This window comes from Rhizoctonia solani, chromosome 7 (assembly GCF_016906535.1).
Source record: "Rhizoctonia solani chromosome 7, complete sequence".
NCBI lineage: Eukaryota > Fungi > Basidiomycota > Agaricomycetes > Cantharellales > Ceratobasidiaceae > Rhizoctonia > Rhizoctonia solani.
The window spans coordinates 424,388-447,127 of record NC_057376.1 but is presented as its reverse complement, the minus strand read 5'-3'; the positions used below and the strand labels follow the sequence as shown (position 1 = coordinate 447,127).

At 48.2% G+C, this 22,740-nt stretch overlaps 9 protein-coding genes across 9 annotated transcripts; 4 read left to right on the top strand and 5 right to left on the bottom strand.

Moving 5' to 3' along the window:
* Positions 1-131: 131 nt before the first annotated feature.
* Positions 132-1,742, bottom strand: RhiXN_06308 (uncharacterized protein; the record flags this gene model as incomplete). Its single annotated transcript, XM_043326124.1, has 4 exons — positions 132-882; positions 941-1,454; positions 1,504-1,602; positions 1,649-1,742. The coding sequence occupies 4 exons, from the start codon at positions 1,740-1,742 to the stop codon at positions 132-134; spliced, it is 1,458 nt and encodes a 485-aa protein (XP_043181556.1).
* Positions 1,743-2,593: 851 nt separating this feature from the next.
* RhiXN_06307 (uncharacterized protein) lies at positions 2,594-3,666 on the top strand (the record flags this gene model as incomplete). The annotated part of the gene is made up of 2 exons (XM_043326123.1): positions 2,594-2,976; positions 3,042-3,666. 2 exons carry the CDS (start codon positions 2,594-2,596, stop codon positions 3,664-3,666), a joined length of 1,008 nt encoding a protein of 335 aa, XP_043181555.1.
* A 2,053-nt stretch (positions 3,667-5,719) lies between these two features.
* On the top strand, positions 5,720-6,052 carry RhiXN_06306 (uncharacterized protein; the record flags this gene model as incomplete). The annotated part of the gene is made up of 1 exon (XM_043326122.1): positions 5,720-6,052. One exon carries the CDS (start codon positions 5,720-5,722, stop codon positions 6,050-6,052), a length of 333 nt encoding a protein of 110 aa, XP_043181554.1.
* Positions 6,053-8,311: 2,259 nt separating this feature from the next.
* Positions 8,312-10,732, top strand: RhiXN_06305 (Sugar (and other) transporter; the record flags this gene model as incomplete). Its single annotated transcript, XM_043326121.1, has 15 exons — positions 8,312-8,360; positions 8,414-8,468; positions 8,528-8,655; positions 8,712-8,835; positions 8,889-8,956; positions 9,009-9,111; positions 9,165-9,232; positions 9,288-9,581; positions 9,629-9,645; positions 9,707-9,772; positions 9,840-9,961; positions 10,003-10,083; positions 10,367-10,412; positions 10,465-10,522; positions 10,572-10,732. 15 exons carry the CDS (start codon positions 8,312-8,314, stop codon positions 10,730-10,732), a joined length of 1,440 nt encoding a protein of 479 aa, XP_043181553.1.
* Positions 10,733-11,407: 675 nt separating this feature from the next.
* On the bottom strand, positions 11,408-12,477 carry RhiXN_06304 (uncharacterized protein; the record flags this gene model as incomplete). The annotated part of the gene is made up of 5 exons (XM_043326120.1): positions 11,408-11,431; positions 11,483-11,553; positions 11,612-12,235; positions 12,291-12,404; positions 12,456-12,477. The coding sequence occupies 5 exons, from the start codon at positions 12,475-12,477 to the stop codon at positions 11,408-11,410; spliced, it is 855 nt and encodes a 284-aa protein (XP_043181552.1).
* Positions 12,478-14,397: 1,920 nt separating this feature from the next.
* Positions 14,398-15,163, bottom strand: RhiXN_06303 (uncharacterized protein; the record flags this gene model as incomplete). The annotated part of the gene is made up of 6 exons (XM_043326119.1): positions 14,398-14,429; positions 14,491-14,565; positions 14,623-14,773; positions 14,836-14,892; positions 14,962-15,027; positions 15,092-15,163. 6 exons carry the CDS (start codon positions 15,161-15,163, stop codon positions 14,398-14,400), a joined length of 453 nt encoding a protein of 150 aa, XP_043181551.1.
* Positions 15,164-15,458: 295 nt separating this feature from the next.
* Positions 15,459-18,559, bottom strand: RhiXN_06302 (uncharacterized protein; the record flags this gene model as incomplete). The annotated part of the gene is made up of 3 exons (XM_043326118.1): positions 15,459-17,013; positions 17,066-17,439; positions 17,495-18,559. 3 exons carry the CDS (start codon positions 18,557-18,559, stop codon positions 15,459-15,461), a joined length of 2,994 nt encoding a protein of 997 aa, XP_043181550.1.
* Positions 18,560-19,119: 560 nt separating this feature from the next.
* Positions 19,120-19,478, top strand: RhiXN_06301 (heat shock proteins (HSP9 and HSP12) family protein; the record flags this gene model as incomplete). Its single annotated transcript, XM_043326117.1, has 4 exons — positions 19,120-19,192; positions 19,245-19,258; positions 19,305-19,360; positions 19,409-19,478. The coding sequence occupies 4 exons, from the start codon at positions 19,120-19,122 to the stop codon at positions 19,476-19,478; spliced, it is 213 nt and encodes a 70-aa protein (XP_043181549.1).
* A 414-nt stretch (positions 19,479-19,892) lies between these two features.
* RhiXN_06300 (uncharacterized protein) lies at positions 19,893-22,669 on the bottom strand (the record flags this gene model as incomplete). Its single annotated transcript, XM_043326116.1, has 12 exons — positions 19,893-20,225; positions 20,280-20,305; positions 20,361-20,381; positions 20,438-20,600; positions 20,677-20,709; positions 20,800-20,865; positions 21,179-21,506; positions 21,585-21,755; positions 21,806-21,812; positions 22,049-22,272; positions 22,331-22,420; positions 22,473-22,669. The coding sequence occupies 12 exons, from the start codon at positions 22,667-22,669 to the stop codon at positions 19,893-19,895; spliced, it is 1,659 nt and encodes a 552-aa protein (XP_043181548.1).
* Between the last annotated feature and the right edge of the window lie 71 nt (positions 22,670-22,740).

Here is a 22,740-nt window from a genome sequence, read left to right as displayed (position 1 = left end):
GTGGGAGCAACAAACAAAAAAGTCAAGTAGATAAAACACACAGAGACGAAGAGCAACAAGACAAGAGGAAAACACGTCATAGAAGGATTGACCAGGGTCGTCATGAGTTTGATGTTTGAAAGTCGGATGGGCTATGCTCGAACGGACACAGCGATCGGTTCGTGGTGTTCGATTCCTCCAGACCGACGGGCACTCGTTCGTCGGGACGTGGATGGGGCAGACGCGGATACCGCATGAGATTCGGTGGTATCCTTCTCTTCACTCGAGGTTTCGTCCGAGTTGCGCCTTGTCACACGACGGGCTGCGGATCGACCGTGGCCAGATACGGGCTTCTTGCTCTGGGCGCTGGATGCACGAGCCTGAGTCTTGCTCGAGGCAGTAGGCTCTTGTGGTGGTGGGGTAGGAGTGACCGACAAGTCCTTGCCGCCGTTGCGCCTCGCAGCTCGCTTGGCTCGCCCAGAGCCCGAGTCGGTATCATCACCGGCGGGCTCTTCGGACAATTCAACCGAAGTCGAGCCAGATTCTTTGGTCTTCTTCTTTGAAGAGCCAGTTTCGGACTCGGCATCGATGTCGATATCCATTTCGTCAGCGGCAATGACCACAACCTTGCGCTTTTTCGCAGGGCTGCCCTGACGTTGCTTGGCTGTATTCGATACCGCCACGATAAGATGCTCGAGATTGCGTGGGGGCGGTCTCCTTGTGCGGCCGGAACTGCGGGTAGCTGGGTTCTGCTCGACCGGGGCTGAAGGCTCGCTGTCGACCGGAGAGGGCAGCGGTGGGAGTGGCCTCAGAGGGTGATACAACGGCAAAGTGCGAGTAAGCTTGAGCGGGCGCTGGCGTCTGCAGATCGTCAGGGGAACATCCGGCGGAGGGGGCTTGTACCTGGGAGTACTGTATGAGCACACAAGTGGAGATGGAGAGTGGGGATGTGTCAACGTACCTGGGCTGTTCCTTGGTCTGTCCATCCGCGTTCTTCTCCTTGGGCTCGCGTTCGATGACTCGGTGGGGCCGCTTGAGTGGGCGGCGGGTGTATGGATCAGGCTGGGCCCCCGAGACGACGAGGACGATGCCCAGAGACACGAGGGAAGTTGCGGATTCGCTGTGCACACGAGCCTCGTGGGGCCCGTCCTGGTCGTTGGGCACAGTCGTTGGCCGGAATTGCTTGCGTCGTACTGCAAAGGACGAGCTCGAGTGGGACGACGTAGATGACGTGCACGACACAGAATCGGTTCCGCTTGCAGATGGTGGGGGCGTTAGCGACAACTTGAGGGTGCTCTCAGAGATGAGAAAGCGCGAGCGACTGGCAGTGGCCATGGCTGAAACAAAGAGGCAGGAGTAGGTCTTTGGTGGGAGCGACCGCAAGGGCTTATGAACAAGTCGCCAGATCGATTGGTGTGCAAGGTGTTGGGGCGTCCCCGGTGTCGAGATGTGGGCGGTGCTGAGCAGGCCTGGTGCTGGCCGCCAATCAGTTTGAGCTTGTGCAAGCACGTTAAGTATACATACTATGGGTCGTCGGCGATGCCGCTCGGACTGTCCTCGATGTGGTAGAAGTGGTCGAGATGATGCGCTCTTCACTAGGCCGCTCGAGTTCGCTCTCTATGACTAGAGGTTAATTGCAAATAGGATCCAGGACATGCGGCGCACAAACAGTAAACCCTGTTATGCGCTTCGGGTCCCATCACTCTCCCGATTCTCTTCATGGATTGGGCCCAGGCCGCATTTACGACTGCGTATTGTTGCATAACAGTATTGGCTATAGTGCGTATAATAAAGGCAAGAGTGCTGGAGTGTGCTACGACTTTGATGACGAGCTTGTCCCAGTTGGGCAGCGACCTCGCCCCCCCTCCCCTCATCAATCAATCGTAGATGCCTTCTATTCGCCCTCGATGGTATGTTTGCTCTACGCCCTCCACCCGACGTTCCCTTCATTCCGACATCAGCGACGCGACACTCGGTCTCCATAGTACCTTGCCTGTCTGAAACACATCTGGGACAATGAGCGCCTCTCCTAGGCAAATAGCGCATGGGGTCAAGGCACGTGCCACATTTTGCCTGCGGCATATCTTGCCGGTCGCTTATTGGCACGGGCCAGGGTCGGGAACAATTTAACCCGGAAGATTCGACCAACCCAACGCGGCCAAGCGTATTCGGAAGATCTTTGGCAAGCCATTTAGACCCAATGACCGACGCCTCCTCCGTAAACTGCCTACGACCTGTGTGCATCCCATATTAGCTGCAACTCCTTGTCCGGAGCCTGAACATTAGACTCAAACCGAGCCATGGTCTGACTTGTCTTGCCGTGTACGGGATGTATTGCTCATAAATATATGATCATCGGGCATTTTGCAAATCATAAAAACAGCGTGTCAAATTCAGGGATAGTCGCGAAATCCTTGAGCATAGAGTGTTCATCCATCGTCTGACCGGGTTCAGCCTACCACGTCGAGGTATACCTCTTGGCCGTATTCGTATATAGAATTCGCTTACACACTCTCTTCTCCTCGCCTTGCATACGCTAATACTAGTTCCTGGCCTCGCTGGCTCTCATTGACCCACACCATTCCAACGTTCAACCCCCAGCCCACGGATCGCCATGACCTCTGTGCAGACTGCGCCTGGCTTACCGGCCTCGATGCCCTCGCATCGGTCCCGATTTATCGTTTCCGCAAGTTCTCTGCGAGTACACCACTCGACTCCATCGTCGACCTCTGTCAGCAGTCCGTCTTCGACCGGCTCTGATCAAGGCTCGCTCTCCCGCCGCAAGCGTTTCTCGCCCGTCAGCGTCACCCACACCCACGTTCTCGGCCGCGCTGCCCACGGCACCAAGGTTGTCTCGCTCGGCACAGTCGACCTTGCTGCCGTGCTCAGACATGCTGCTGCCACCCGTACAGCTCCCGAGCTCGCACGCACCCGCACCCCAGAACTCGATGAGCCAGAGCCCACCCCGGCTCCAAAAGATACTCGCGAGAAACCTCGGTGAGTCCATTTATACACACATGATCGTCATTGGCCCCCCGCTGATCAACATGCGCCTATGACAGTTATCGAGTCCCGACATCTCCCGTCAGACCAACCAAACCGCCCCATGGCACAAACCTATCCAGGCCCACGCCGATCTGTCTCGTAAGGCCAAGAGCCCAATTCCCGCTCTACCTGCCTATCCTGGACTCACGTGTACCCCCCATCGTGCTTCCGTCACTGGAGAGCCTAGATGCGGCCGCGGCTCAGACGTATATCACACCCAGCAACAGCAACAGCGGGACGGAAGGCCGTCGCTCAGGACGAACCCGCCGACCCGCCAGCCGCACGCTTGAATACACGAGCGACCCCATCGTCCCGCCGGTCCGGAAGCGCCGAGCTGATGCAACCCTCGAGAAGCGGGAACTCCGGACGAGCAAGAGAGCCCGCAAGGACGTCAACTATGTCATCCCGAGTTTGGCCTCGATTGAACGTGAGATTGCTAATGCTGAAACGGGCGCGATCGCACCCAGGCCTCGTCGGGTACGCAGGCGCAGCGAGACGTCAGTGTCCCCTTTTGAGCAGGGCGCAAGCTCTGGAAATGGCAACGGCGATGTTGAAATGAAGGACAAGGAAGATTCACCCCTTTCGGCTGAGGATGAAGTCAGGACGGGTCGAAAAGCGCGTGGCGGGAAACCGGCCAATTAGATTCGCCCGTTCCGATTCGTATGATCTCTCATGAAAATCCTCATGCCCTCCCATGGACTGGTGACCCTGTGCTTGTTTCCCATCGCTTGTTCTCATTGTTGTCACTTTTAGCATTTGTATTAGCCTGCTTGTGACGTTGTCTTGCTCCTGTTCGTTTCTCCTGTTGTTCCTGGGCAGCCATGGTCATTTCTTGTCTGGTTATGAGGCTTCATTCTCATTGCCTCGTTCTCATTTACCCATCTTCATCTATGCCTTCTATGCTCCTTCTATGCCCATATCCCTTTCACACCTCATAATGTTTTATTACTTCTCGGGTTCGGATGTTGTTTGTAGCTAGACATAACTGAAGAAATACAAAAACAACTGAAATGTCCTCCCTCCACAAAAGTCTCCACCTAGCACCAATTTTATAGATCCGTAATTGATCAGCTGAGCTTTAGAGCTTCCGGATGTTGACGCCGACAGTACTTGGGCCTACCCCACGTGGCCGTGGGGAAAATTCTCGGTCATCCGGGGTCTAGATCGGTAAGTATCTTCCTAGCCAATCAGCAATCGGAATGAACCGATGGCTGCCAATTTCTATATCGGACCTGTCCATTGACTTTTTATCTCCAGCCAGGCCCTCTCAAGCCCATTCAGGTTTTAATATGTTTACGACGCTGGTTTCAGTTAATGCGCGTATACATACTCGCGTGGCTTGTCAATCGTTTGAGGATTATTCATACGAGTTTGAAACCCCCGCGCCGTTGTCACGTATTAACTTTAAGACACAGCTCCGATTGGCAAAATTGCAATCCCAGTCTAGGTGTTGTGTCTTTTTTTCAGGGTAGATGGTGCCCCTTGATAAGGTTGTTGCCAGATTGAGTTACTTCTAACACACTCGTATTATCGTGCCGACGGAGGAAATCTTGAGCAATTGGACCTGGTATATTCAATTGTGAAATCTCTTATTACAGGTAGGCAGCTGTAGTCGAAAGACAACTGATTGAGCACGCGTTGGATATATACGCGCGTCCCTCTTTTCCGGTTGCATAAAGCTAGCACTCGAACAGATTTGAACATTTTTAGGGTGGTGTGTGCCTTTTTCCTGGCACCAAAATGACGTTGATAGGAGAGCGTATGTATTCTATCGATGTCATCAAACTGTCAACTCTAGCGCTCGGCGATGATTGTACGATGATTTTGAAAGTGACGGGACGCGCGTTGGCTGAGCAAGCTACATCGAGTTGGTTCCAAATAAGATTAACGGGGGTAGCCTAGGGGCTATGGCTGTTGTTCTAGAGTTTGTTGGTTATCCTTTAGTGCAATTGGACTAACAAGTGGACCTTGGGTAACTCTGCAACCGTTGTCGAGGTCGAGGATGAAACCTATTAAGATCGGTTGCTAGTACATTGCAAATTCACTGCCGCTGCTTCATACGTCATACTTGCGGGCGTATCAGTTCGAAAAACGTTGGCCATGAAAGAGTATTTTTGACGTTAATTAACTACCTTCTGTACGCCCATAGATGTTTTCACCCAGGTCTATAATTGAATTCATTTGAATATAGGCTAATCAACATTTTGTGTGAACTCCAATGTTAGGGCGTCAAACTATTTTGGCTGTGGTATATGAGTCACAACTGACTTTCTAGACCAACTGTGGACCGACTACCTCTCGGCACGAACATTGGAGTGGACGCCCGACCCCACAGGGTTGACTCGAAGGCCTACAAATGAGGCGTTTTTACGAGTCACTAGTCCAACCGTGGGTACTATACAGGACCAAAAACGTGGATTTGTTCCTGAAGTGACTGCGATGGCTGCGTCGGGGATGATCCTTTGGTAGATCGTGGCTGCGCAACCTGCGCACTTTTCTATGCTTACGAATGCGTTTGTGCGTCTCAGGGTGCGTTACTTTCTTTTTGTTGATGGTTCGAGGTATTTAACCTTGAGGTTGCCGAGCATATTCAACTAACAAGCTATCCTCCGCTACTTCTCGAGTCTACTCGAACACTACTCTTACTATCGACTTGCACTTGCATAAAACTACTCGCATTCTCAAATCCGTTGCAATGCCTTTCTTCTCCAAGTCGCGCTCTTCTGTCGTCTCTGACGCTTCTTCCATGAGTTCTGGCTCATCCGCATCCCTACTCGTCGCCCAGGACAAAAAGCCCTCGTCCGGAAAGGACTACTCTGCCGCTTTTGGCGCGCTATCGTCGAAATACGGTCTCTCTGGCTCGGCTGCACCAGCGTTTAACGTATCCCTACCCAAGGGTTCGAATCCCCAATCCCAATCTGCGCCGTCCTCGAGCTCGAATGTCAAAAAGGTTCGAGCCAAGGAATTCGGTGCTATTTCGAACAAATACGGTGCAATCGGTTATGGAAGCATGTCTTCCATCGTATGAAGGGTTTTGGTGTGTATGCGCTTGTCCTCGATCATATACGCGACTCGCCTCCAATGAGTGGAGGTTGAGCGTTGTGGGGCTTTGGCCCGGACCTTGGGCAGCTTGAACAAGGAAAATTGCAGGGTACATTTCTGGGTCGTTGTTGAACCGTTGTGTTTTTCCCTTGTCTAGCTCGTAACAACGTTTCCGCTATTTATTACTCTTGCATTTGTTGATTTGTATCTTTGACGTTTTGTTACTAATTTTGGCTAATTCGAACATGTTTACCTCTTGGATGACGCGTTTTTATGTCTATCGTGCCCGATGAGCTTTACCTCCCCTGGGGCCCGACTATTTATTTACCTATTATTAGAGATTCCCTGTGATAAAGGGAAAGAGTGAATGGCTTATTTTGGACATTTGAGCTATCAATATCAAGGCCACTGTGAGCAGGGTCGGAAAGCGGGTGCATACCGGCACCTACGGGTTCGAATATCTATTGTTTGGGAAACAGGGTTCGAGTAGCTGTGATAAAAAATGGTTGCACTAGCTAATATGTTTTAAACGAATGATTTTCTAGCCAAGTGCGAGATGATACTTAACCCGTATATTCCTGCGGGTACCCCTTTCCCTCCCTGCTTGAAAGGTACCAATACAAAAACTTGAATCAGATCGGGGTAGCTATAGAAAATCTATTATCGAGCTGCGAGTAATTCACCATGGACTTAGTCACCATGGGTTGACATCAAGATGAGAGCTGTCCAGTGAAGATCGGCGAAAGGTTGTGCACCATGTCTGCAGTTACACGTGAGGCGAGTACGACATGATAGCGCTTGTGAGGAGAAAGGTTTGTGTGCGTTTCATTTTTCGACAACCATTCATCACTATATAATAGTAAGGTATTCTCGTCAGTCGGTCAGTCCGTAAGTTCAGTGAGATGGCAAATTAATTTGAGTTCTTGAGTCCGGATTCAGATAAAGGAGGAACTACACCTTAATTGCGCATATAGCTGACTTATGCGCGATAACACCGGCCTCGGAGCTTGGATCAACGACGAAAGAACTTCCGCCTTCCAATTATGTTGAGAGAGGCACGCCTTCGGGGTAAAGCGAAAGTACTATACAGCCGTTGAGTTAACATGGTCCGTCCGGTTTGTAAAACTCCGGCTTAGAGATTTTGTGGTCGGCTTTACCATTTGTATAACTTTAATATATAGTGGCTGCAACGTGGTTTAAGGTTAATTCGATACTATTCCTCGGAGATAGTACTGACCTTATAATAGTACCTTATATTATCATCTACTACCGATCTAGTGAGAAGCCGTCGTTATCACAAATTATCGTGAGATAAATTCGGTAATGCTGACTTGGCATTAGGTACCTAAATGAAAAGTGAGTCTCGTAGCTGGAAGCTTAAGTATGAATGGGGAGGCATGTAGAACATTAATACCAAAACCACCATAGTTGTTCGTGGTGGGTAATTTGAATTAGATAGGAAGAACTGATTTGCTCTCCATATATGGCCACCTCAGAATATGTGTGGGTTGATAGAGATGACAATGTTGCGATTACGTACAGTCCGGTGTATGTTTTCTATGTATACGATATACTAGTTGTCAACCGGTGTCACAGTGCATTGAGTGCATTGGTAAATTAAGGCCAGATAGTGAAGTATCACAAATCAAGGCCCCAAGATTGTAGCGATATTACTGCTCGAAGGTCGTTTGCTGTCGCTTGAAACATTATAGCACGTCAAGATAATCCCCTTCTATTACCATTTAGAGCAGGTGATCGCCTACCATGGGTGTTATTCTTTGTAAATGAAGGCTGGCTAGGCACAATTACCCGTTCATCAATAAAAGAAGACTCCAGACTTCCTGGAACATATAGCCGGCAGAGGCGTTGACCTATTATAGGGGGTAATTTCCCACCACAGTGCTTTGTACTCGGTTGGTTAGCCGTAATTGTTGGGAGATACGTAGGGGTGGCTACCAGAAATATCCCATCCTGGTGATCACATGAGCACCGATTTCGAATTTCTGACACCACCGGACAAATGAGCGAGAGGAATCAGAGTTCTTTCACGAGAATCCGAAGACTAGACAAATGGGATAACCATTCTACCGATGTATAAATCGCACTGGAGGCTCCACAGATATAACGAACGTCCACATTGGTTGAGCTGTTTTCAGCTCCCCCTCCAACTGCGCTTCGTCTTTGAGGTCGCTCTCAACCCATATTTTCTGAAGATTTGGGATCAGATACAAAATAATTACACATCATGACATTAAAGATAGTGGAAGACCGACCAACTCCGAAGGAGGTCTATAGTACGTGTCATATTTCATTTCACTCGATTCGTTGCACTCATATCGACTAATAGACTGGAGGCCATATTTTCTTGCATTAATTGCTGCCTGGGGAGGTGTTCTGTTTGGGTAAGCCTATTGGACCATGTCAAGAATAACTGAACCGACTGCCTTTTGCAAACTACCAGGTATGATTCGGCGTTCATTGGAGGAACTCTATCACTCCCATCTTTCTCGCACCAGTTTGGCTTGGACAATATGTCGACATCAGAAAAGTCTTTTACCAGTGCCAATATTGTATCGACTTATCAAGGAGGTAAGTACATCTGAGATCAGCATTTACCCGACTCTAACAGTGTAACTTGTGCGTAGGGTGCTTCTTCGGTGCGATACTTGGCCTGTTCGTAGCCGAGAAATGGGGGCGGCGGGCTACATTACTTGGCTCTTCTGCCCTTTTCTGTCTTGGAGCTGGATTAATGCTTGGTGCAACCAATAAGTGAGCATATAGGTGACTCTAGTGCATTAGAAACATGCTTATAGACCTCGCAGACTTGGGATTTTTTATGCAGGTCGCATAATAGGCGGCTTCGGAGTAGGTGGTATCTCACTTGCGACCCGTATGTCTATTGTTACTTGGCACTAAGTACTGCTGATAACGTCTCCCGTTAGCGCTTTATATCGCGGAGATATCGCCTCCTAGTATCCGCGGTCGTTTGGTTGGATTTTACGAGACTCTGCTCCAGATTGGGGGTGTCATTGGTTTTTGGATCAAGTAAGCCGTCATCTAAAGTTTGTGGAATTGTGATTGAGTATAGGCTACCTTAGTTATGGGGTCAACCAGGGCGTTGCCCCGGCCGCAAAGCAGTGGCATATCCCTGTTTCACTTCAGCTTAGTGAGTATTATCCATTAATATCGTGTGCTTCACTGAATTAAACCTTCCCACTAAGTCCCCGGAGGAATGCTTCTAATTGCGGGGGTTTTCTTGAAAGAAACTCCCAGATGGCTTTTTAAGGCTGGACGCGAGGAGCAAGCCATCAAAAACCTATCTTGGATTCGCAACCTACCGCACGATCACGAGTATGTCCAACAAGAAATCCATGCTACTCGTTCTCAGTTGAATCGAGAGATGGCCTTGGCTCGTGATCATGGTTTCATGGGCCAAGTGCGCGAGCTTGGTAAGCCAGGCGTCCGCAACCGGCTGGGAGTTGGGATGGCTATAATGATGTTTCAAAACCTGACCGGTGAGTTTTGCAACAGGTAACATAAAACATTTTAACCTGATTGATAGGTATAAATGCTATAAATGTACAGAGAGAGATTAATGGAACATACAGAGCTGCACTAACAGAAATATTCATATATCCAGTATTACTCGCCAACAATCTTCAAGTCTATCGGTATTACGGGTACAAACAACGGGCTGTTTGCTACTGTGAGCTTTCATAGTTTACTTCTTGTCACAATACTGATTTTCTTTTCTTTTCTTTTCTTTTTACTAGGGTATATATGGAATCGTGAAAATGATCACCACATTCGTTTTCTTGTTCTGGCTGATTGACCTTGTTGGTCGGCGGAAGCCGTTGATTTACGGATCCGTTGGGGGCTCGTTCTCGATGTTTTAGTAAGTCTGATCATGGCAAGTGCAGGGCTTTATGCTGACAGTCAGTTCAAACCAATAAGTATTGCTGCTTTCATTGCCATCGCACAGCCTAAGGAAGGTGACAAGGCTACTGCCGCAGGGAGGTTTGCTGTTGCCTGTCTATATATTTTTGCCATTTCGTTTTGCGTCAGTAAAGTTTCAAGCTTAGTACCATAGGTGTCTTGAGTTAACTTGCGATTGTAATTATAGGCATCCTGGAACGGCATTTCCTGGATTGTATGCGCGGAAATATTTCCACTCGGAGTCCGCGCTCTGTGTTGTGCAATTACTACCGCTACCCAGTGGCTTTGGCAGTTTGTGATAGCTAGGTCATGATCGCTCCTTTATTGGTGGTATTCTTGCGTAACTGACTCAAATGAAAAATAGGTCTACGCCATACATGGTCGCCAACATTGGATATGGTACATATTTGGTAAGCTCCCGATGAATGACTGTCTACTACACGTGGTTGAACGGAAGGGTAGTTCTTCGGTGTATGTATGGTTCTGATGATTCCTTGGGTCATATTTGTACTTCCTGAGAGTAAGTCTGTTTATATCGGATGTGAACCTCCACTTATAATATCCACTAGCCAAGGGCGTCTCACTCGAGGATATGGACGAATTGTTTGGGTATGTCGCCCCTGAAAACAACCAGAGGAGAGCATCTCCGGTTGGTTTCACTAACGATGAGCAAAAGGCGGAGGTTATTCACGAAGAGATTGCTGGCCTATCTACTGATCGCAATGTATGAAATGTTCGCTGTGTATAAAAGACTAATTATAATCAATCAATCACACTCACGTTGAGAGAGCAGGATATTTAGTGGATATATACACAGTGATCTACTACCACATAAGGCGGATTTCTTGGTCCCATTTTAGGGCAGCACACACATGAAAAACGTGCAAGAAATTTACAAAATACAGGGAGACAACGCATACAACGTTAACTGAACCATCGTCAGATCAAACAACCCATTATAACTAATCAGGTACTACTTTATCATCAGAGCTGAAGACATTAGCGGTTTGTTTCACGAAATATTTTGACCTACATGATGGTGGATCACTGGACCACTGTCGCTCATTTAAATTGGTTCAAAAAAGCACATGGCGTAGGTATTTACCTCCAAATGGATCAAGCCTAAACACTTTGTCGAGTATTGTCACCGTCGTTGTACCGAGTTTTATTGTTTCAACTAATCTTAATTATAATTTGCTACGAAACCAGGAGGTTCTTGATTAGCCTTTACTCCCCTTTCTCCGATTGCCTGGTGAATCCTCACACATGTATTCGATTGGTTCGCCTTAGCGAAATGTAGACATTGATTAGAACGCAAGAGAATACATTTCACTATAGAATTACACGGATTTAATAGCATTCACCACACGTTATTTTCATATTAAAATTGATTCGGATGAATAAATTAGTGATAATCGAGGTTTCCGGCCTGAACGAAGATAATCAACCATGCGAAACCTATACTGCTAGGTTTACTAACCTTGCGCTCCTTGCCACGCTCAACTACCTCGGGCTTTCCGGTCATTTTTCCTTGGATGGTCTCCATGGTGCCTTTATTAAGTGTCATTTGAGTCAGGAGATATGGTGTCAACTGAATGATACTACTCACCCTTGACCTTTTCACCCATGGTCGGCTTGTGGTCGTTGCCACGACCAGTGTTAAACTCGTCAGTCCCGGTGGCATTGGTACCACGTCCATATGTATCACGGTCGGTATTGCCAAAATTATCGGTGTTAGGCTTTCCATGACGATCGGTGTGGGAGGTGCCGTAGTTGTCAGTTGTGGACCCGGCACCGTAGCCGGCGGTAGTACTACTGGTACCAGTAGTGCCAGTAGCACCGGTAACACCAGTCGTAGGCCCATAGTTGTCGTTGCTGTAACCACTTGTGGTGTTTGATGAGTCGTGTCCTCCGGTTCGGGTGTTCAGATCAGTGCCACGAGTGCGGTCAGTTGAGCCGTAGTTGTCACTGGTGTTCGACGACCCGTAGGTATTTGTCGTCCTGTGATTATCGGCTTCGGAGGATCCAAAGTCATCGGCCCTCGACGAGCCGTACTTGTCACCAGTGGTCGAAGAGCCGTAATTGCCGGGTGTGGTAGTAGTACCGGTAGTACCGGCAGTCGTGCTACCGTAGGTGTCTTGATTGCGCCCGCTGGTATGAGTGCTGTCGGTGAAGCCGGTAGGGTTAGAGCCTACTGTGCCGGCATTGCCAGAAGTGTAATTGTCCGAGCGGGCTTCAAGATCGAATTCTAAGTTACTGGGTGCTTCCTTCGAAAATACATGGCTTACTGGTATTATCGTAACCGCTGGTAGTGTTGTCGTTGAGTCCACCACGGCGGGTGTTGTCAGTATTGGTGAATTCACCCTGACGAGTGCTGTCGAAACGATCCTGGGTGCCGAAAGCTATAGAACGGGGTTAAGTACAGGTTGCTTGGTCGTTGCAAACCAACACACCGTTGGAGTCGTTGTAGGACATTATAAAAGATGTTAAAAGTTACCGAAGATTGCTAAGGGTTGAAAGATGTGGAATTGTTACTGACCCCCCACCTCATCCCCAGTCATTATATAGACGAACAGGCTCGTTCGCTCATAAAACATGACATCAAGAGTCGCGTCATGCTCGTGTGTTAGTCCTCAGAACAGGAAGTTGAACTTGCGGAGTAGAGTACTTGATTCGCTAAAATTATTTCAATCTTCCTCACAAGTTTCGTCATTTCCGAGCCAGTGCTCACGTTACTTCAGGTGAGCAATGACGTATAATCATTCCGCGTCACCCGGATATTAGACGACTTATTTTAGGCGCTCAGCGCGCGTACTGTGCCGCCTTAGAGGAAGCTGATGAACATACGAGTAGCCGACCGAAGATCTTCAACATTGTCACCGGGCTGGCGCCTACCAGTGGCCCTCATTGATATTGCTAACTAGCACATGCGATACGCCTGCATTAGTAGTTGTCTGTAAAGCATTCACTTCATGTTGGAGCATCTTCTGGAGCTAAACTAAGCGTTTGTTGCGCAGTGCACTATAAATAAGCGTGATATGAGGTGCATATATGACGCCATGAAGAACGAGGTATCCACAAGCGTTTATTTTGCAAATTGAACACCGTTCGGCGATTTCAACTTTATGTCCAGATTGAAAATTTGTGTACTGAATAAACCGTGAGCAGTATTGAGAAATATAGACTTCTATGTTAAATGTCCGTAGACGCAATCGTCGCACTCTTACATAGAGAAGAGTAGTACAGAGCTTTTGCGCCAGACTCTGTAGATGGTCGTTTTTTTTTCCTGATGGAGGTGAATGTCTTCAATTACGACGCTAGTTCAAGTAATTCCCCGACTGCTGGCGAGGGCATAGATCGATACGAATATGTTTTTATTGAAGAAAGACTGAAGACGTAGGAAGGAGATTACATGGATTAGAGCGTGCTTTTGTGTTTTTCACCTCATCGGGCTCTCTGGGCTGGGATTAGAACGAAGAAGGTAGCTCTTTCGTTTGTTTGTTGAGTCAAAGAGTGAGGCAAAAGTATGGAGTTTACCAAAAGCAATCGAAGGAGTGCACAAAAGAGACGAATAGGGAATCAGAGCCTCGAGGAAAGTTTTTCTTTTTGATGGCTGAGTGAGTATCCCAGATTTATAATAGCTCTCTATTGATTGTATCCGGCATTCGGTTATGATTATCTATGCTCATGTTTCAAACACCCTAGCTGAACCTTGAAGGTTCAAGCCATGGATTAGGACCTCCAGATAGACAGAATATATCTTATAAAGCCAAAGTTGACGGTAGGTTTTTCAGAATCAGGAGATTGATGTGATCATGAGTTTACCCAGTGCCATAACATAGGTCACATGCTATGCCTACATGCTCAGGTCTGTCCTTATATTGGATAGGTATAGTACCCAACACTAAGTATGTATATGAATCCTATACAAATGGCAAAGGCGTGTATCAATTCCAATCCCAATGATAAAATTTCTCTTTATTTAATATTAAATTTAGGTAGCCACAAGTTATGAACGGACGAATGTGAAAATGCAACCGCTTCCTGTGTTACCTCCCGTTTGGACGAGTGCTTGGTAGTGGTCGAGGTGGCGGCTGGAGCTACGAGTTCATTTTCAGTCCAGCTGATGTAGCTTTTGGTAATACCTACTTGGTTGGGCCCGTGGGCTCGCTTTCATGTTCAGATTTGACCATGAATAATTGTGCTATTTGATGTTGTATTGTCTTCCGTTCTTCCCGTAACCTACCAACCTCGTCAGTGAGTGCGAGGACTTCGTGTGTTAGCTGCTTTTTAACTCTTCAACGTGTACTGTGGTTTGTATATAATTGACAGATACTATATACTGAAAAGTTGACTTACATTGCACATTCATGGACGTAGCCTGAGACATAGCTTCTACAAACCGTATGCGTTCTCCTCGTATGTCGCTGGAAAGGTCTTGGGAAAAGTGAACCAAAGTAGGTCAAGCAGGAGAACACTTGCACGAACCTGATGCCAGCTGCTTCAGTAATCGTTCTTGCTCCTGCCGCTGAACCTCAATCATTTTTAAGACAGCATCTGTAGCTAAGAGCCATTGTGTGAGCTATAGAAAACTGCTTCCTAGCTTTTCTGGAATCTTACCGAGGCTTTCTCTAGCTTGCGCATTGCGAGCCTGCTCTTCATTGAATGAAACAAGCAGTGCGTTCAGCGAACTCGCAATATCTCCCGCGGACTTGACTTGCTCTTCAAGCATCGTGTGAAGCTCCTGAATTACTCCTTGAGGGTGGGCTTCCTGTCCTTTTGGGATAGATTCTAAACCGAGATCCTGGCGAAGAGTAACAAGTCATCCCTAACGTTGTCCATCTGCATCGAAGCGTTCATCACGAATTTTTCGAGCCACACATTAAGCTCCTAGGAAAAAGTTCTATTGAATTTAACCCTTGAGGTTCAACAAAAGACACTTGCGTTTGAATACCTAACAAGCTCGGCCGTCTGTTGAGCCTGAGAGGCACGATGTTCAGCATCTTCTTTTAGAGCGTTCAACAACTTCGTTCAAGTATCCATGTGCATATAAATCAGCAGCTTTTGACCCCTCAAATCGCTCACTCACTGTCTGTTGCGCCACTTCTATCGGATTATCTGGACCATCTCCTACATCCGGTACCGTTGCCCTATCCGCCATAATGATTGACACATCGCGGTGATACCGTCTAGTTTCATTGATAGGTCCGATATGTCTACCTGAGGGGACGATAAGGTGGTGATTGCATTGGAGTTTTCCTAGGCTGAATGTGGGTTTTGATGTTCTCCAGAGTTGTCCGGATCGCCGAGAGGTCAGCAATGGACGTCAGAACCAATCATAGAGTGGGATAATGAATCCAGCTTATCCAAAATCGTCGATGTATCCATGGTGGATGTATCCAGACTGGAAGTCGGAAGGGATGAGATATGATCCTTGACTTGAGCAACAAATTCTGCTAATAATCTACGTCTCTAGCGGCTGAATTACAAGTTGAGGTTGCCGCCAGAGTGAGTGTATCAAGTTTAGCCAAGACTTCGTTTTGTTTCGATCCATGATCTAATTTCGCGACCAGGTCCTGGATCGTCTGTCTCAAGCCATCGCTCTGTCCGCTAACAAACGCCTTCATATCTTCACCAAATTCCTTCTCTCGGGCACTAGAAATCATTTCCACCCTTGTGAAGAAATCTTGTTCAATTCGTTCAATAGCTTCTCTGACGATAATCAAATTCTCCCGCTCTTCATAACCCAGTGCGGGTCTGGCTATCAATGATTCGATCATTCTTCCCAGGCTCTCGGTGTGTTTAAGCAACGTAAGATACTCCGCGGAAGTCTTCTTCGTATCGTCCTCTATATTTCGAACGATATAATCCTGTGTACTGATGATGAGTTGCCCCAGCCCAGACGCCTTGGTTGATTGTGCAGCATCACTCTCGCGCAAAGCAGATAGGAGAGTGTCGAGGCGATCCATGATTGGTTTTAAAGAGGAGTCCTGTGTAATTATCATAGAACTCGGAGATAGCTGAAGCTGGGTGGTTTCAACTCGTTTCGAAGGGCGCAGGTTTCCCAGTATCTGGATGGGTTTACTGTTCGATTCCATATTTCTATCTGTCAAGAAAGAGAAACGGGGAACGTCGTTGTGCATGAAGGTCGACCTATTAGATTTCACACTTGAGTCGCTGGGAATGACCGGGCTGACACGCGGTTTTAGCTCCAAGGCCGGCCGTCCATGCCCGAAAGATGACCTATCATCTCTATGGATCCTCATAGAAGACATCGGAGTCTCTTGTCCCACAGCGGGCGATGGCCTTGCGCTCGGATCCCGGAGGTTGCTCGCCGCCCGGTTGAGTACGGTTCCACTCCGGCCATTCCTTACCTCAGATAACACTTCCCAGTTGACAGTTCCTTCCTTTCCTCTTCTACTGCTAATCGAACCTCTTGCGCTTGGGCTCGGACTAGTGTAGTGTTCGAACATAGCCAATCTGTCCCTGACCAAATTCCGTTCATCCAGTCGGCAAATCGAGGGACTTGCAGTTATTCTGCTTCGGTCGCTTCGGGGTGACATCAGGAGTGAGGAACCTCTTTGAGTCATCCCAGATGTAGCCCGACGAGTGGGCGTTGCTGGGGGCTCCCATGGGTTAGGGAACACAGATGCGGTCTGAGGGGTATCCCCTACAGCATCGAGTCTAGAACTGAGAGCTCGACCAGAGGGGGTTATTGGGGTTGATGACCTCGTGTGTGTTTTTGGAAACCCCTCAACGGAAGACTTTGGATTGGAGGTGAATATAACAGACTTGGTGGAATCAGCGTTATCTCCAACCAATGTGATCATCCCTGGGGTCGACCCCGGGGATGATGATACGGGCACAATGCTAGATACTGATGGCAGGCCTTGAACACAAGTAAGGGAGCGCATCGGCGTAGTTCCAGACACTAAGGCTTCGCCTCCCTGAACTCCGTCTAACTTACCAGCCTTGTTTTTCAAACTCGGGCCATAGCCGGTAAGGATATCACTACATGCATCTATGTGATAGATCAACACGGTAAACGCTCAACTTTACTTACATTAGATGCCGAACCCATGCAGCACGCGAGGCCATAGTGGGAGCAGCAAACCGCTCGATCCGACCACCATAACACAAGGCCTCAAAGGCATATATTTCATCCCCGAATGCGGGAGGAAGACATATTGATCCAAGAGATGGAATCAATCCGGGGAGTAAATCCTTCGCCAGTACCGAATGTGCATCATAAAGCTCGGAGAGAGGGATTTGGAACTTGCTGGAACTTGAGAGGCCAGGATTTGGGACCTGCAGAATGATGGTAGTGGGATACAGCGAAACGGTATATGGCATCCAAAGTGGGGTCTTCTGATCCGGAATGCTCGGGTGAACTTGGCGAGCAGGGGATTGATAAAGAAGGAGCGCGGAGATGATAGGCTTTATTCGCCAAGTGAGATGTTTGGCGTACATGCAACAAAGTGGGTTTGCTTACCTCTGTATTCAACAGCTCGTTGATATTCGGTAACAGGTCCGATGTCTTGCTTCCGCCCCCGTCTTTTCCTGGAGAACTTGACGGACTCGATCCCGCACTTGCACGCTTACTCAGTCGGAGTTTGAATCCTTTGGGAAGCGCATTTAGCATGCGACCGGGTGATACTGAAGGCGAGACCGAATTCCGTTTCCTGGAGCCAGATTTGGCTTTGTCCCCCAAGAGTTGAACAAGATTCGTGAAAGAGTTGCGCAGTTTACCTCCTTTCTGGGCGAAGGTTGAAAAATAAGAAGAGCTTTCGGGAAAACGGTGCGAATGAGGTGCGTGCCGTCGATCTACGTTAGCTTCGCCTTGGCTGCGAGTGGGCGATGGGTTAGCTGGCGGAACGGGGGGCAACGAAAAATCCCTGCGAGACAATTGGGATGTAGAACGGGGTCGTTGCATCGTCGATCCTTGCGATTGATGAGAAGTAGCAGGAGGGGTATGGGCAATCGAGTCAAGAATCTCGTAACGAGATATCAGTTCCCTAGTTCCCTGCTGTCGCTCCATTCTCGGGGGCATGGGAGGTGCTGGATCTCGAGTCGGACTTGTTCCCTCCACAGTAGACACACTCTTCCCAGAGGCTGATACTTTATCTGATTCCGGACGGGTACGACTAGGGGAACCTCTACGTATAGAAAGCGACCCCTGGCGCGTTCGTGAGCCACCCAATCCACGGGTGGTGTTACTCTTTCCGGTTTTCCCATTCCTAAAGTGTTCAGGAAAGGCCTGATTTCTATAATAAGATATGAGAGTTGTTTCGTCCCTTGCAAGTGACGGAGGCATATGCATCACATCGTCAGTAGGAGTGGGCAGATATCCAGTCGTCGAGTTGCTAGCCACCGAAGAAGGATCGCGAGTAATGGATGATCCAACAAGCGAAGGAACCTTGCTAGGAGATCCAAAGTCGCTCAGATTCTGAGAATGCAGAGAAGGTGACCGGACGTTGGGGTGGTAGACAGGCTGTGGCGAGTATATGGAAGGCTGGGTAGTCAATGTTGGAACAGGAGAATTTAGTGAGGGCGACATTTGTTCATAAACAGGAATAAATAAAGTAACGAATGTAAGTTGAATAACGGCCGTGGTGGCTATGGCCAAAATAAGCAAATAGGGGCATCAAGGCAAAGGGGTAATCGGGTTTGAATTTGCATTAAAATCGATCGAAAACTACTTCGGTGTGTTGTAGTCGTATGATGTCATATCACGTGAGCCCATGGTCTGCTGACTGTGCTTAACTGCCCTCTTGGCGACGCATAGTCGGAACAGTCTTGATAAGGCGTGGAACCAGTGCATCGATGCGCGTATCGGACCGAAAGCTATCACGCGACCTAGAAATCGCACAGTCAATCTGAATCATGGGTTACCTAATGTGGAACCCATGACCATTACGATACTCCAGTGCGTCATACACTACGTGTGTAGTGTTAGTCGGTGCGTCATAGTAATTGCCCATCCACTCTGGGCACGACCGTACTCAGGACAAATTAGATAGTCTATGATGCATATATAAACTGGCCTGATTGCGCACTTGTTCTTCACTCACTCACAACACACTCTACCTACTACTACTCTAACTACTCTAACTCATCATGTCTGAAGCTGGACGTCAATCCTTCACCGACAAGGCCGGTGCTGCGCTAAGCCTGACTCCCAGAAGACCACGTACGTTGTTGGTTATTCTTGGCTCCTGTAATATTCTAACATTCGACCTTAGCACTGAGCAAATCGGTGACACCATCAAGGGCAACCTTGACTCTGCAGCCTCGACTGTCAGCCCAACGAGACTAAGTCCGACTCCCAGAAGTTGGGCGACACCCTCTCTGGCAACTCGTAAGCAAAATAACTCGTTCTGCTAGCCTGGCTAATACACAATCTCAGCAACGAGAACAAGGACTCGCTCTTCCAGCAGGCCAAGAACGCTGTGGGCCTCGGCGAGACCAAGCACTAAATTCGATGCTATTTTGAACTTGCATAACTTGTATTTTTATACAATGACTGTAATGACGATTAATTAACAACTGCTTTTCAATTACTTGACGTGATTTTATTCGGTTGATTTCACTAGCCAAAATAGCTCTAAGAAACATACATACAATTGAACATGGGTTGTAGTGTCGCCAGGGTCATAACCATAAGTTAATCTAGTAGTACACAGTAGACACAATCATATTCAAAGCTGATGGGCATTAATCCATCTACTTAATCTAACTGTATCGGAATGCGCTATAGGGGGAAGTCAGCCAAACCAGGTCTCACGATTGACTCGAGTCAAAAGCTCTTACCCCAGCGAGTCAACTCCTCCGAACTTCCTCCTTCTCCCATCCCAGCTTCTGAAAATATCCAACAACCGGGTTTCTCTCCCTCAACTCGACAGAAACCAGCGCATCTCCTTCAGCGGGGCGCCGGCTGTCGCGGACATCAATAAACTTGCTGTAACTGCGCGAATGAGATTTTCGCCTATCCCATGTCGCCGGTAGAGTGTATCGACTGCGACATTAACAACCGTTATTTCGGGTGGAATGTCGAGGCCGTGTAGTGCTATGTGGGCCGTTGCAAAGCCGATGATGAGTGGTTTAGTGGCGGTACGATTGGGGCTAGGCTTGGCCGGGATGAAAGCAACAAATGTGCGTCTGTGTAGGTGGAAGAGAGATTGTCGGAGCATGGCGGCCGTGGAAGAAGACTTTAGGATATTATGCTGAAAGAAACATTGTTAGGTGGAAGAGTATCTGGATATAGGCTGGCAGCTTACATGCATATCTTTCACGCGAGGGATGTCTAAAATAAACAAGAAATAATCAACAGAAAAATCGGGTCCAACGATAAGCCTTACCAGCAGAGTTCATAGGGCGATCTAAGAAGGAAATAGTTTAGCACTTCTGGCGCGCATACATGCACCTATGCACATACACATTACACGGCTTGCATTGAACCCACTCCCTAGATAATCGACACTTGACGTCGACGTCGATACTGTCGAAAGTGAGTACTCGGAAGACGAGCTCAATGTCGAGGTGGAGATCGGAGACGACATGTTGTCGGTCTGAGCCTGGAGAGACACCATCTCGACAATCTGCTGGGTTATATATTGCCGCGATCGAGCCAAGCGACGAGCTGAAACAAATACGAAGTTCCGGGTGCTCACGCACTATGGTGAGTTCCGGTCTCTGAAGATTGGAGTTCTGTTATTCAATGGGGTTGGGTCAGGTATAGATGAGCAGAGGGACTATGATCCGACCACTGGTGAGGTGGGGCGCGAATATAGAACACACAAATAAACTCGGGCCAGTTTCGGCCGCATTGCCATGAGCATAGTGATGAATAGGGGAAAGCGAGTTCTAAACTTGACAAAAGCGATGGAATACAGCGTGCGTATAGCTAGTATGACACAATCTACCACCAAAACAACGAAATCCAGATAAGTATAAGGGCGGCCACTGGCGGCCAAGCACACGATCCAAAATCTACAACCAAGCGCCCAACGAATCCTCGTTGCGAACTCGAGCATAAGCTCGAGCAGCCGATCAAATCAAATAAATTTCGGAGCGAGTTATACCATGGTTGGTGTCTTGCTTCGGTCCACCCGGGTCGTTTTCGTTCTTTTGTGCGCGTCCAAAAAGACTTTCTTTTTTGCGATTCAGATGTCATTACCGGCGAAGGAAGGCTAAATGCGTGGTCTTCACCAAGGTCGAAAAAGCTACCAGGAGTCATTGGAGCAGTGTTAGGAGATGGAGGATACGAAATCTCGTCCTCGTCATCGACAGTAGCGGCAAACAACACAGGTGAAGAGGGGATCATAGGGCTTCCTATTGGCGTCATAGGTCGGCTGCGCAACACGCGGGGAGAAGGCACGTTTAACGATGCGCTCCGCAACAGTGGAACACCAGGTCCACGTTGAGGAACCTTGAGTAGTCCAAGCTCGGCCGGCCGATTTTTGGTTTTTGGTTGCTTCGCATTGAGATAGGATAAAACGAGAATGCTGATAAAGCCAAAAATAGCATATACGTGAGTATATATGTGCATTTGGTCTGGAAGGTGGCAGGGTGTATCGGCGAACGTTTGGCGGTAAGGGCTGGATGGATCCGGAGCTACCAGTGAGAGAAGTTGGAATCCTGGCCGACGAATACCCATAGCCATCGAGAAAGATTTGACACTGATTTCTCGAACTGTTTGACCCGAATCGTCGCCGATAGGATGCCGAACCTCACAATAGTCGTGGTCGTCCCCGCTAAGTTGAGGTATTGGCAGTTGAGACACGGATTCAATACGAGCACATACCTAAAGACTACCAATGGCTTAATGTTATCAAGTAAAAATTGGCTGGTATGTCTACCCAGAAGATTTTGGTACCCCACACCTGCGCCACGCTGTATCGACCCCCGTTCCCTGAGAGGGCCGCAGGTAGCTAGCGCAGAACGTGACAGAGGAATGTGTGTGAATAGTATTCTGGGTCGTGGATTCGCCTCTAAAATGCTCTGGTTCAAGCGGAATTATCGTTGTGGAGAAATTCTAGACACACACCTTGGGCTAGTCGATTAACATACTCAATCGTACCCCCAGGCATCCCAGTCCAATCCTCGAATGCTTCATCCTGCTCATAGCGAACGTAATCCTCTTCAACCAAGCCAGGAGCGTCGATGAAAACCAGCGAGTGATTCGCAACAGGCACTTGATAATTTGTCTGACCAAAGTGAGACAGGTATCGTTGACGAGCCTTGGCAGAAAACGCCTTGTTTGATCCAAGTCTGTGAAAATACGTACTATGAATTCAGATTGTCTACTAAAGGTCAGGACGATACTTACCCGACATCATGGTTCCCAACCAAGTAGTACTTTTGGGTACCGTTACGTGTCTGAAAGATGGCATTGAAACGTGCATAGTATGACTCGTACCTGGATCGCGCGTCAGTCACGAGATTTCATGTGAGACGCGACTTGTGCTCACTCGTCATCAAGCATGCGGTAGCGACCACCATCCATCATATCACCCAGGAATATGATGATGTCCGGAGATAGACGTTTGGCAGCTTTCCAACTCTTGCGGAGGTTCGAGTCGACAATGAATTGGGTAAGTACCTTGAGCCAGGTGGGGCGACCGGGATAGGATCTGTGATCAATGACCTGAGGGTCAGCAATAAGCATGACATGTGTTGGCTGCGGACGTCGCCCAGTCTATCGAATCACCCCACCCGTCATTATTAGATACTGCTACG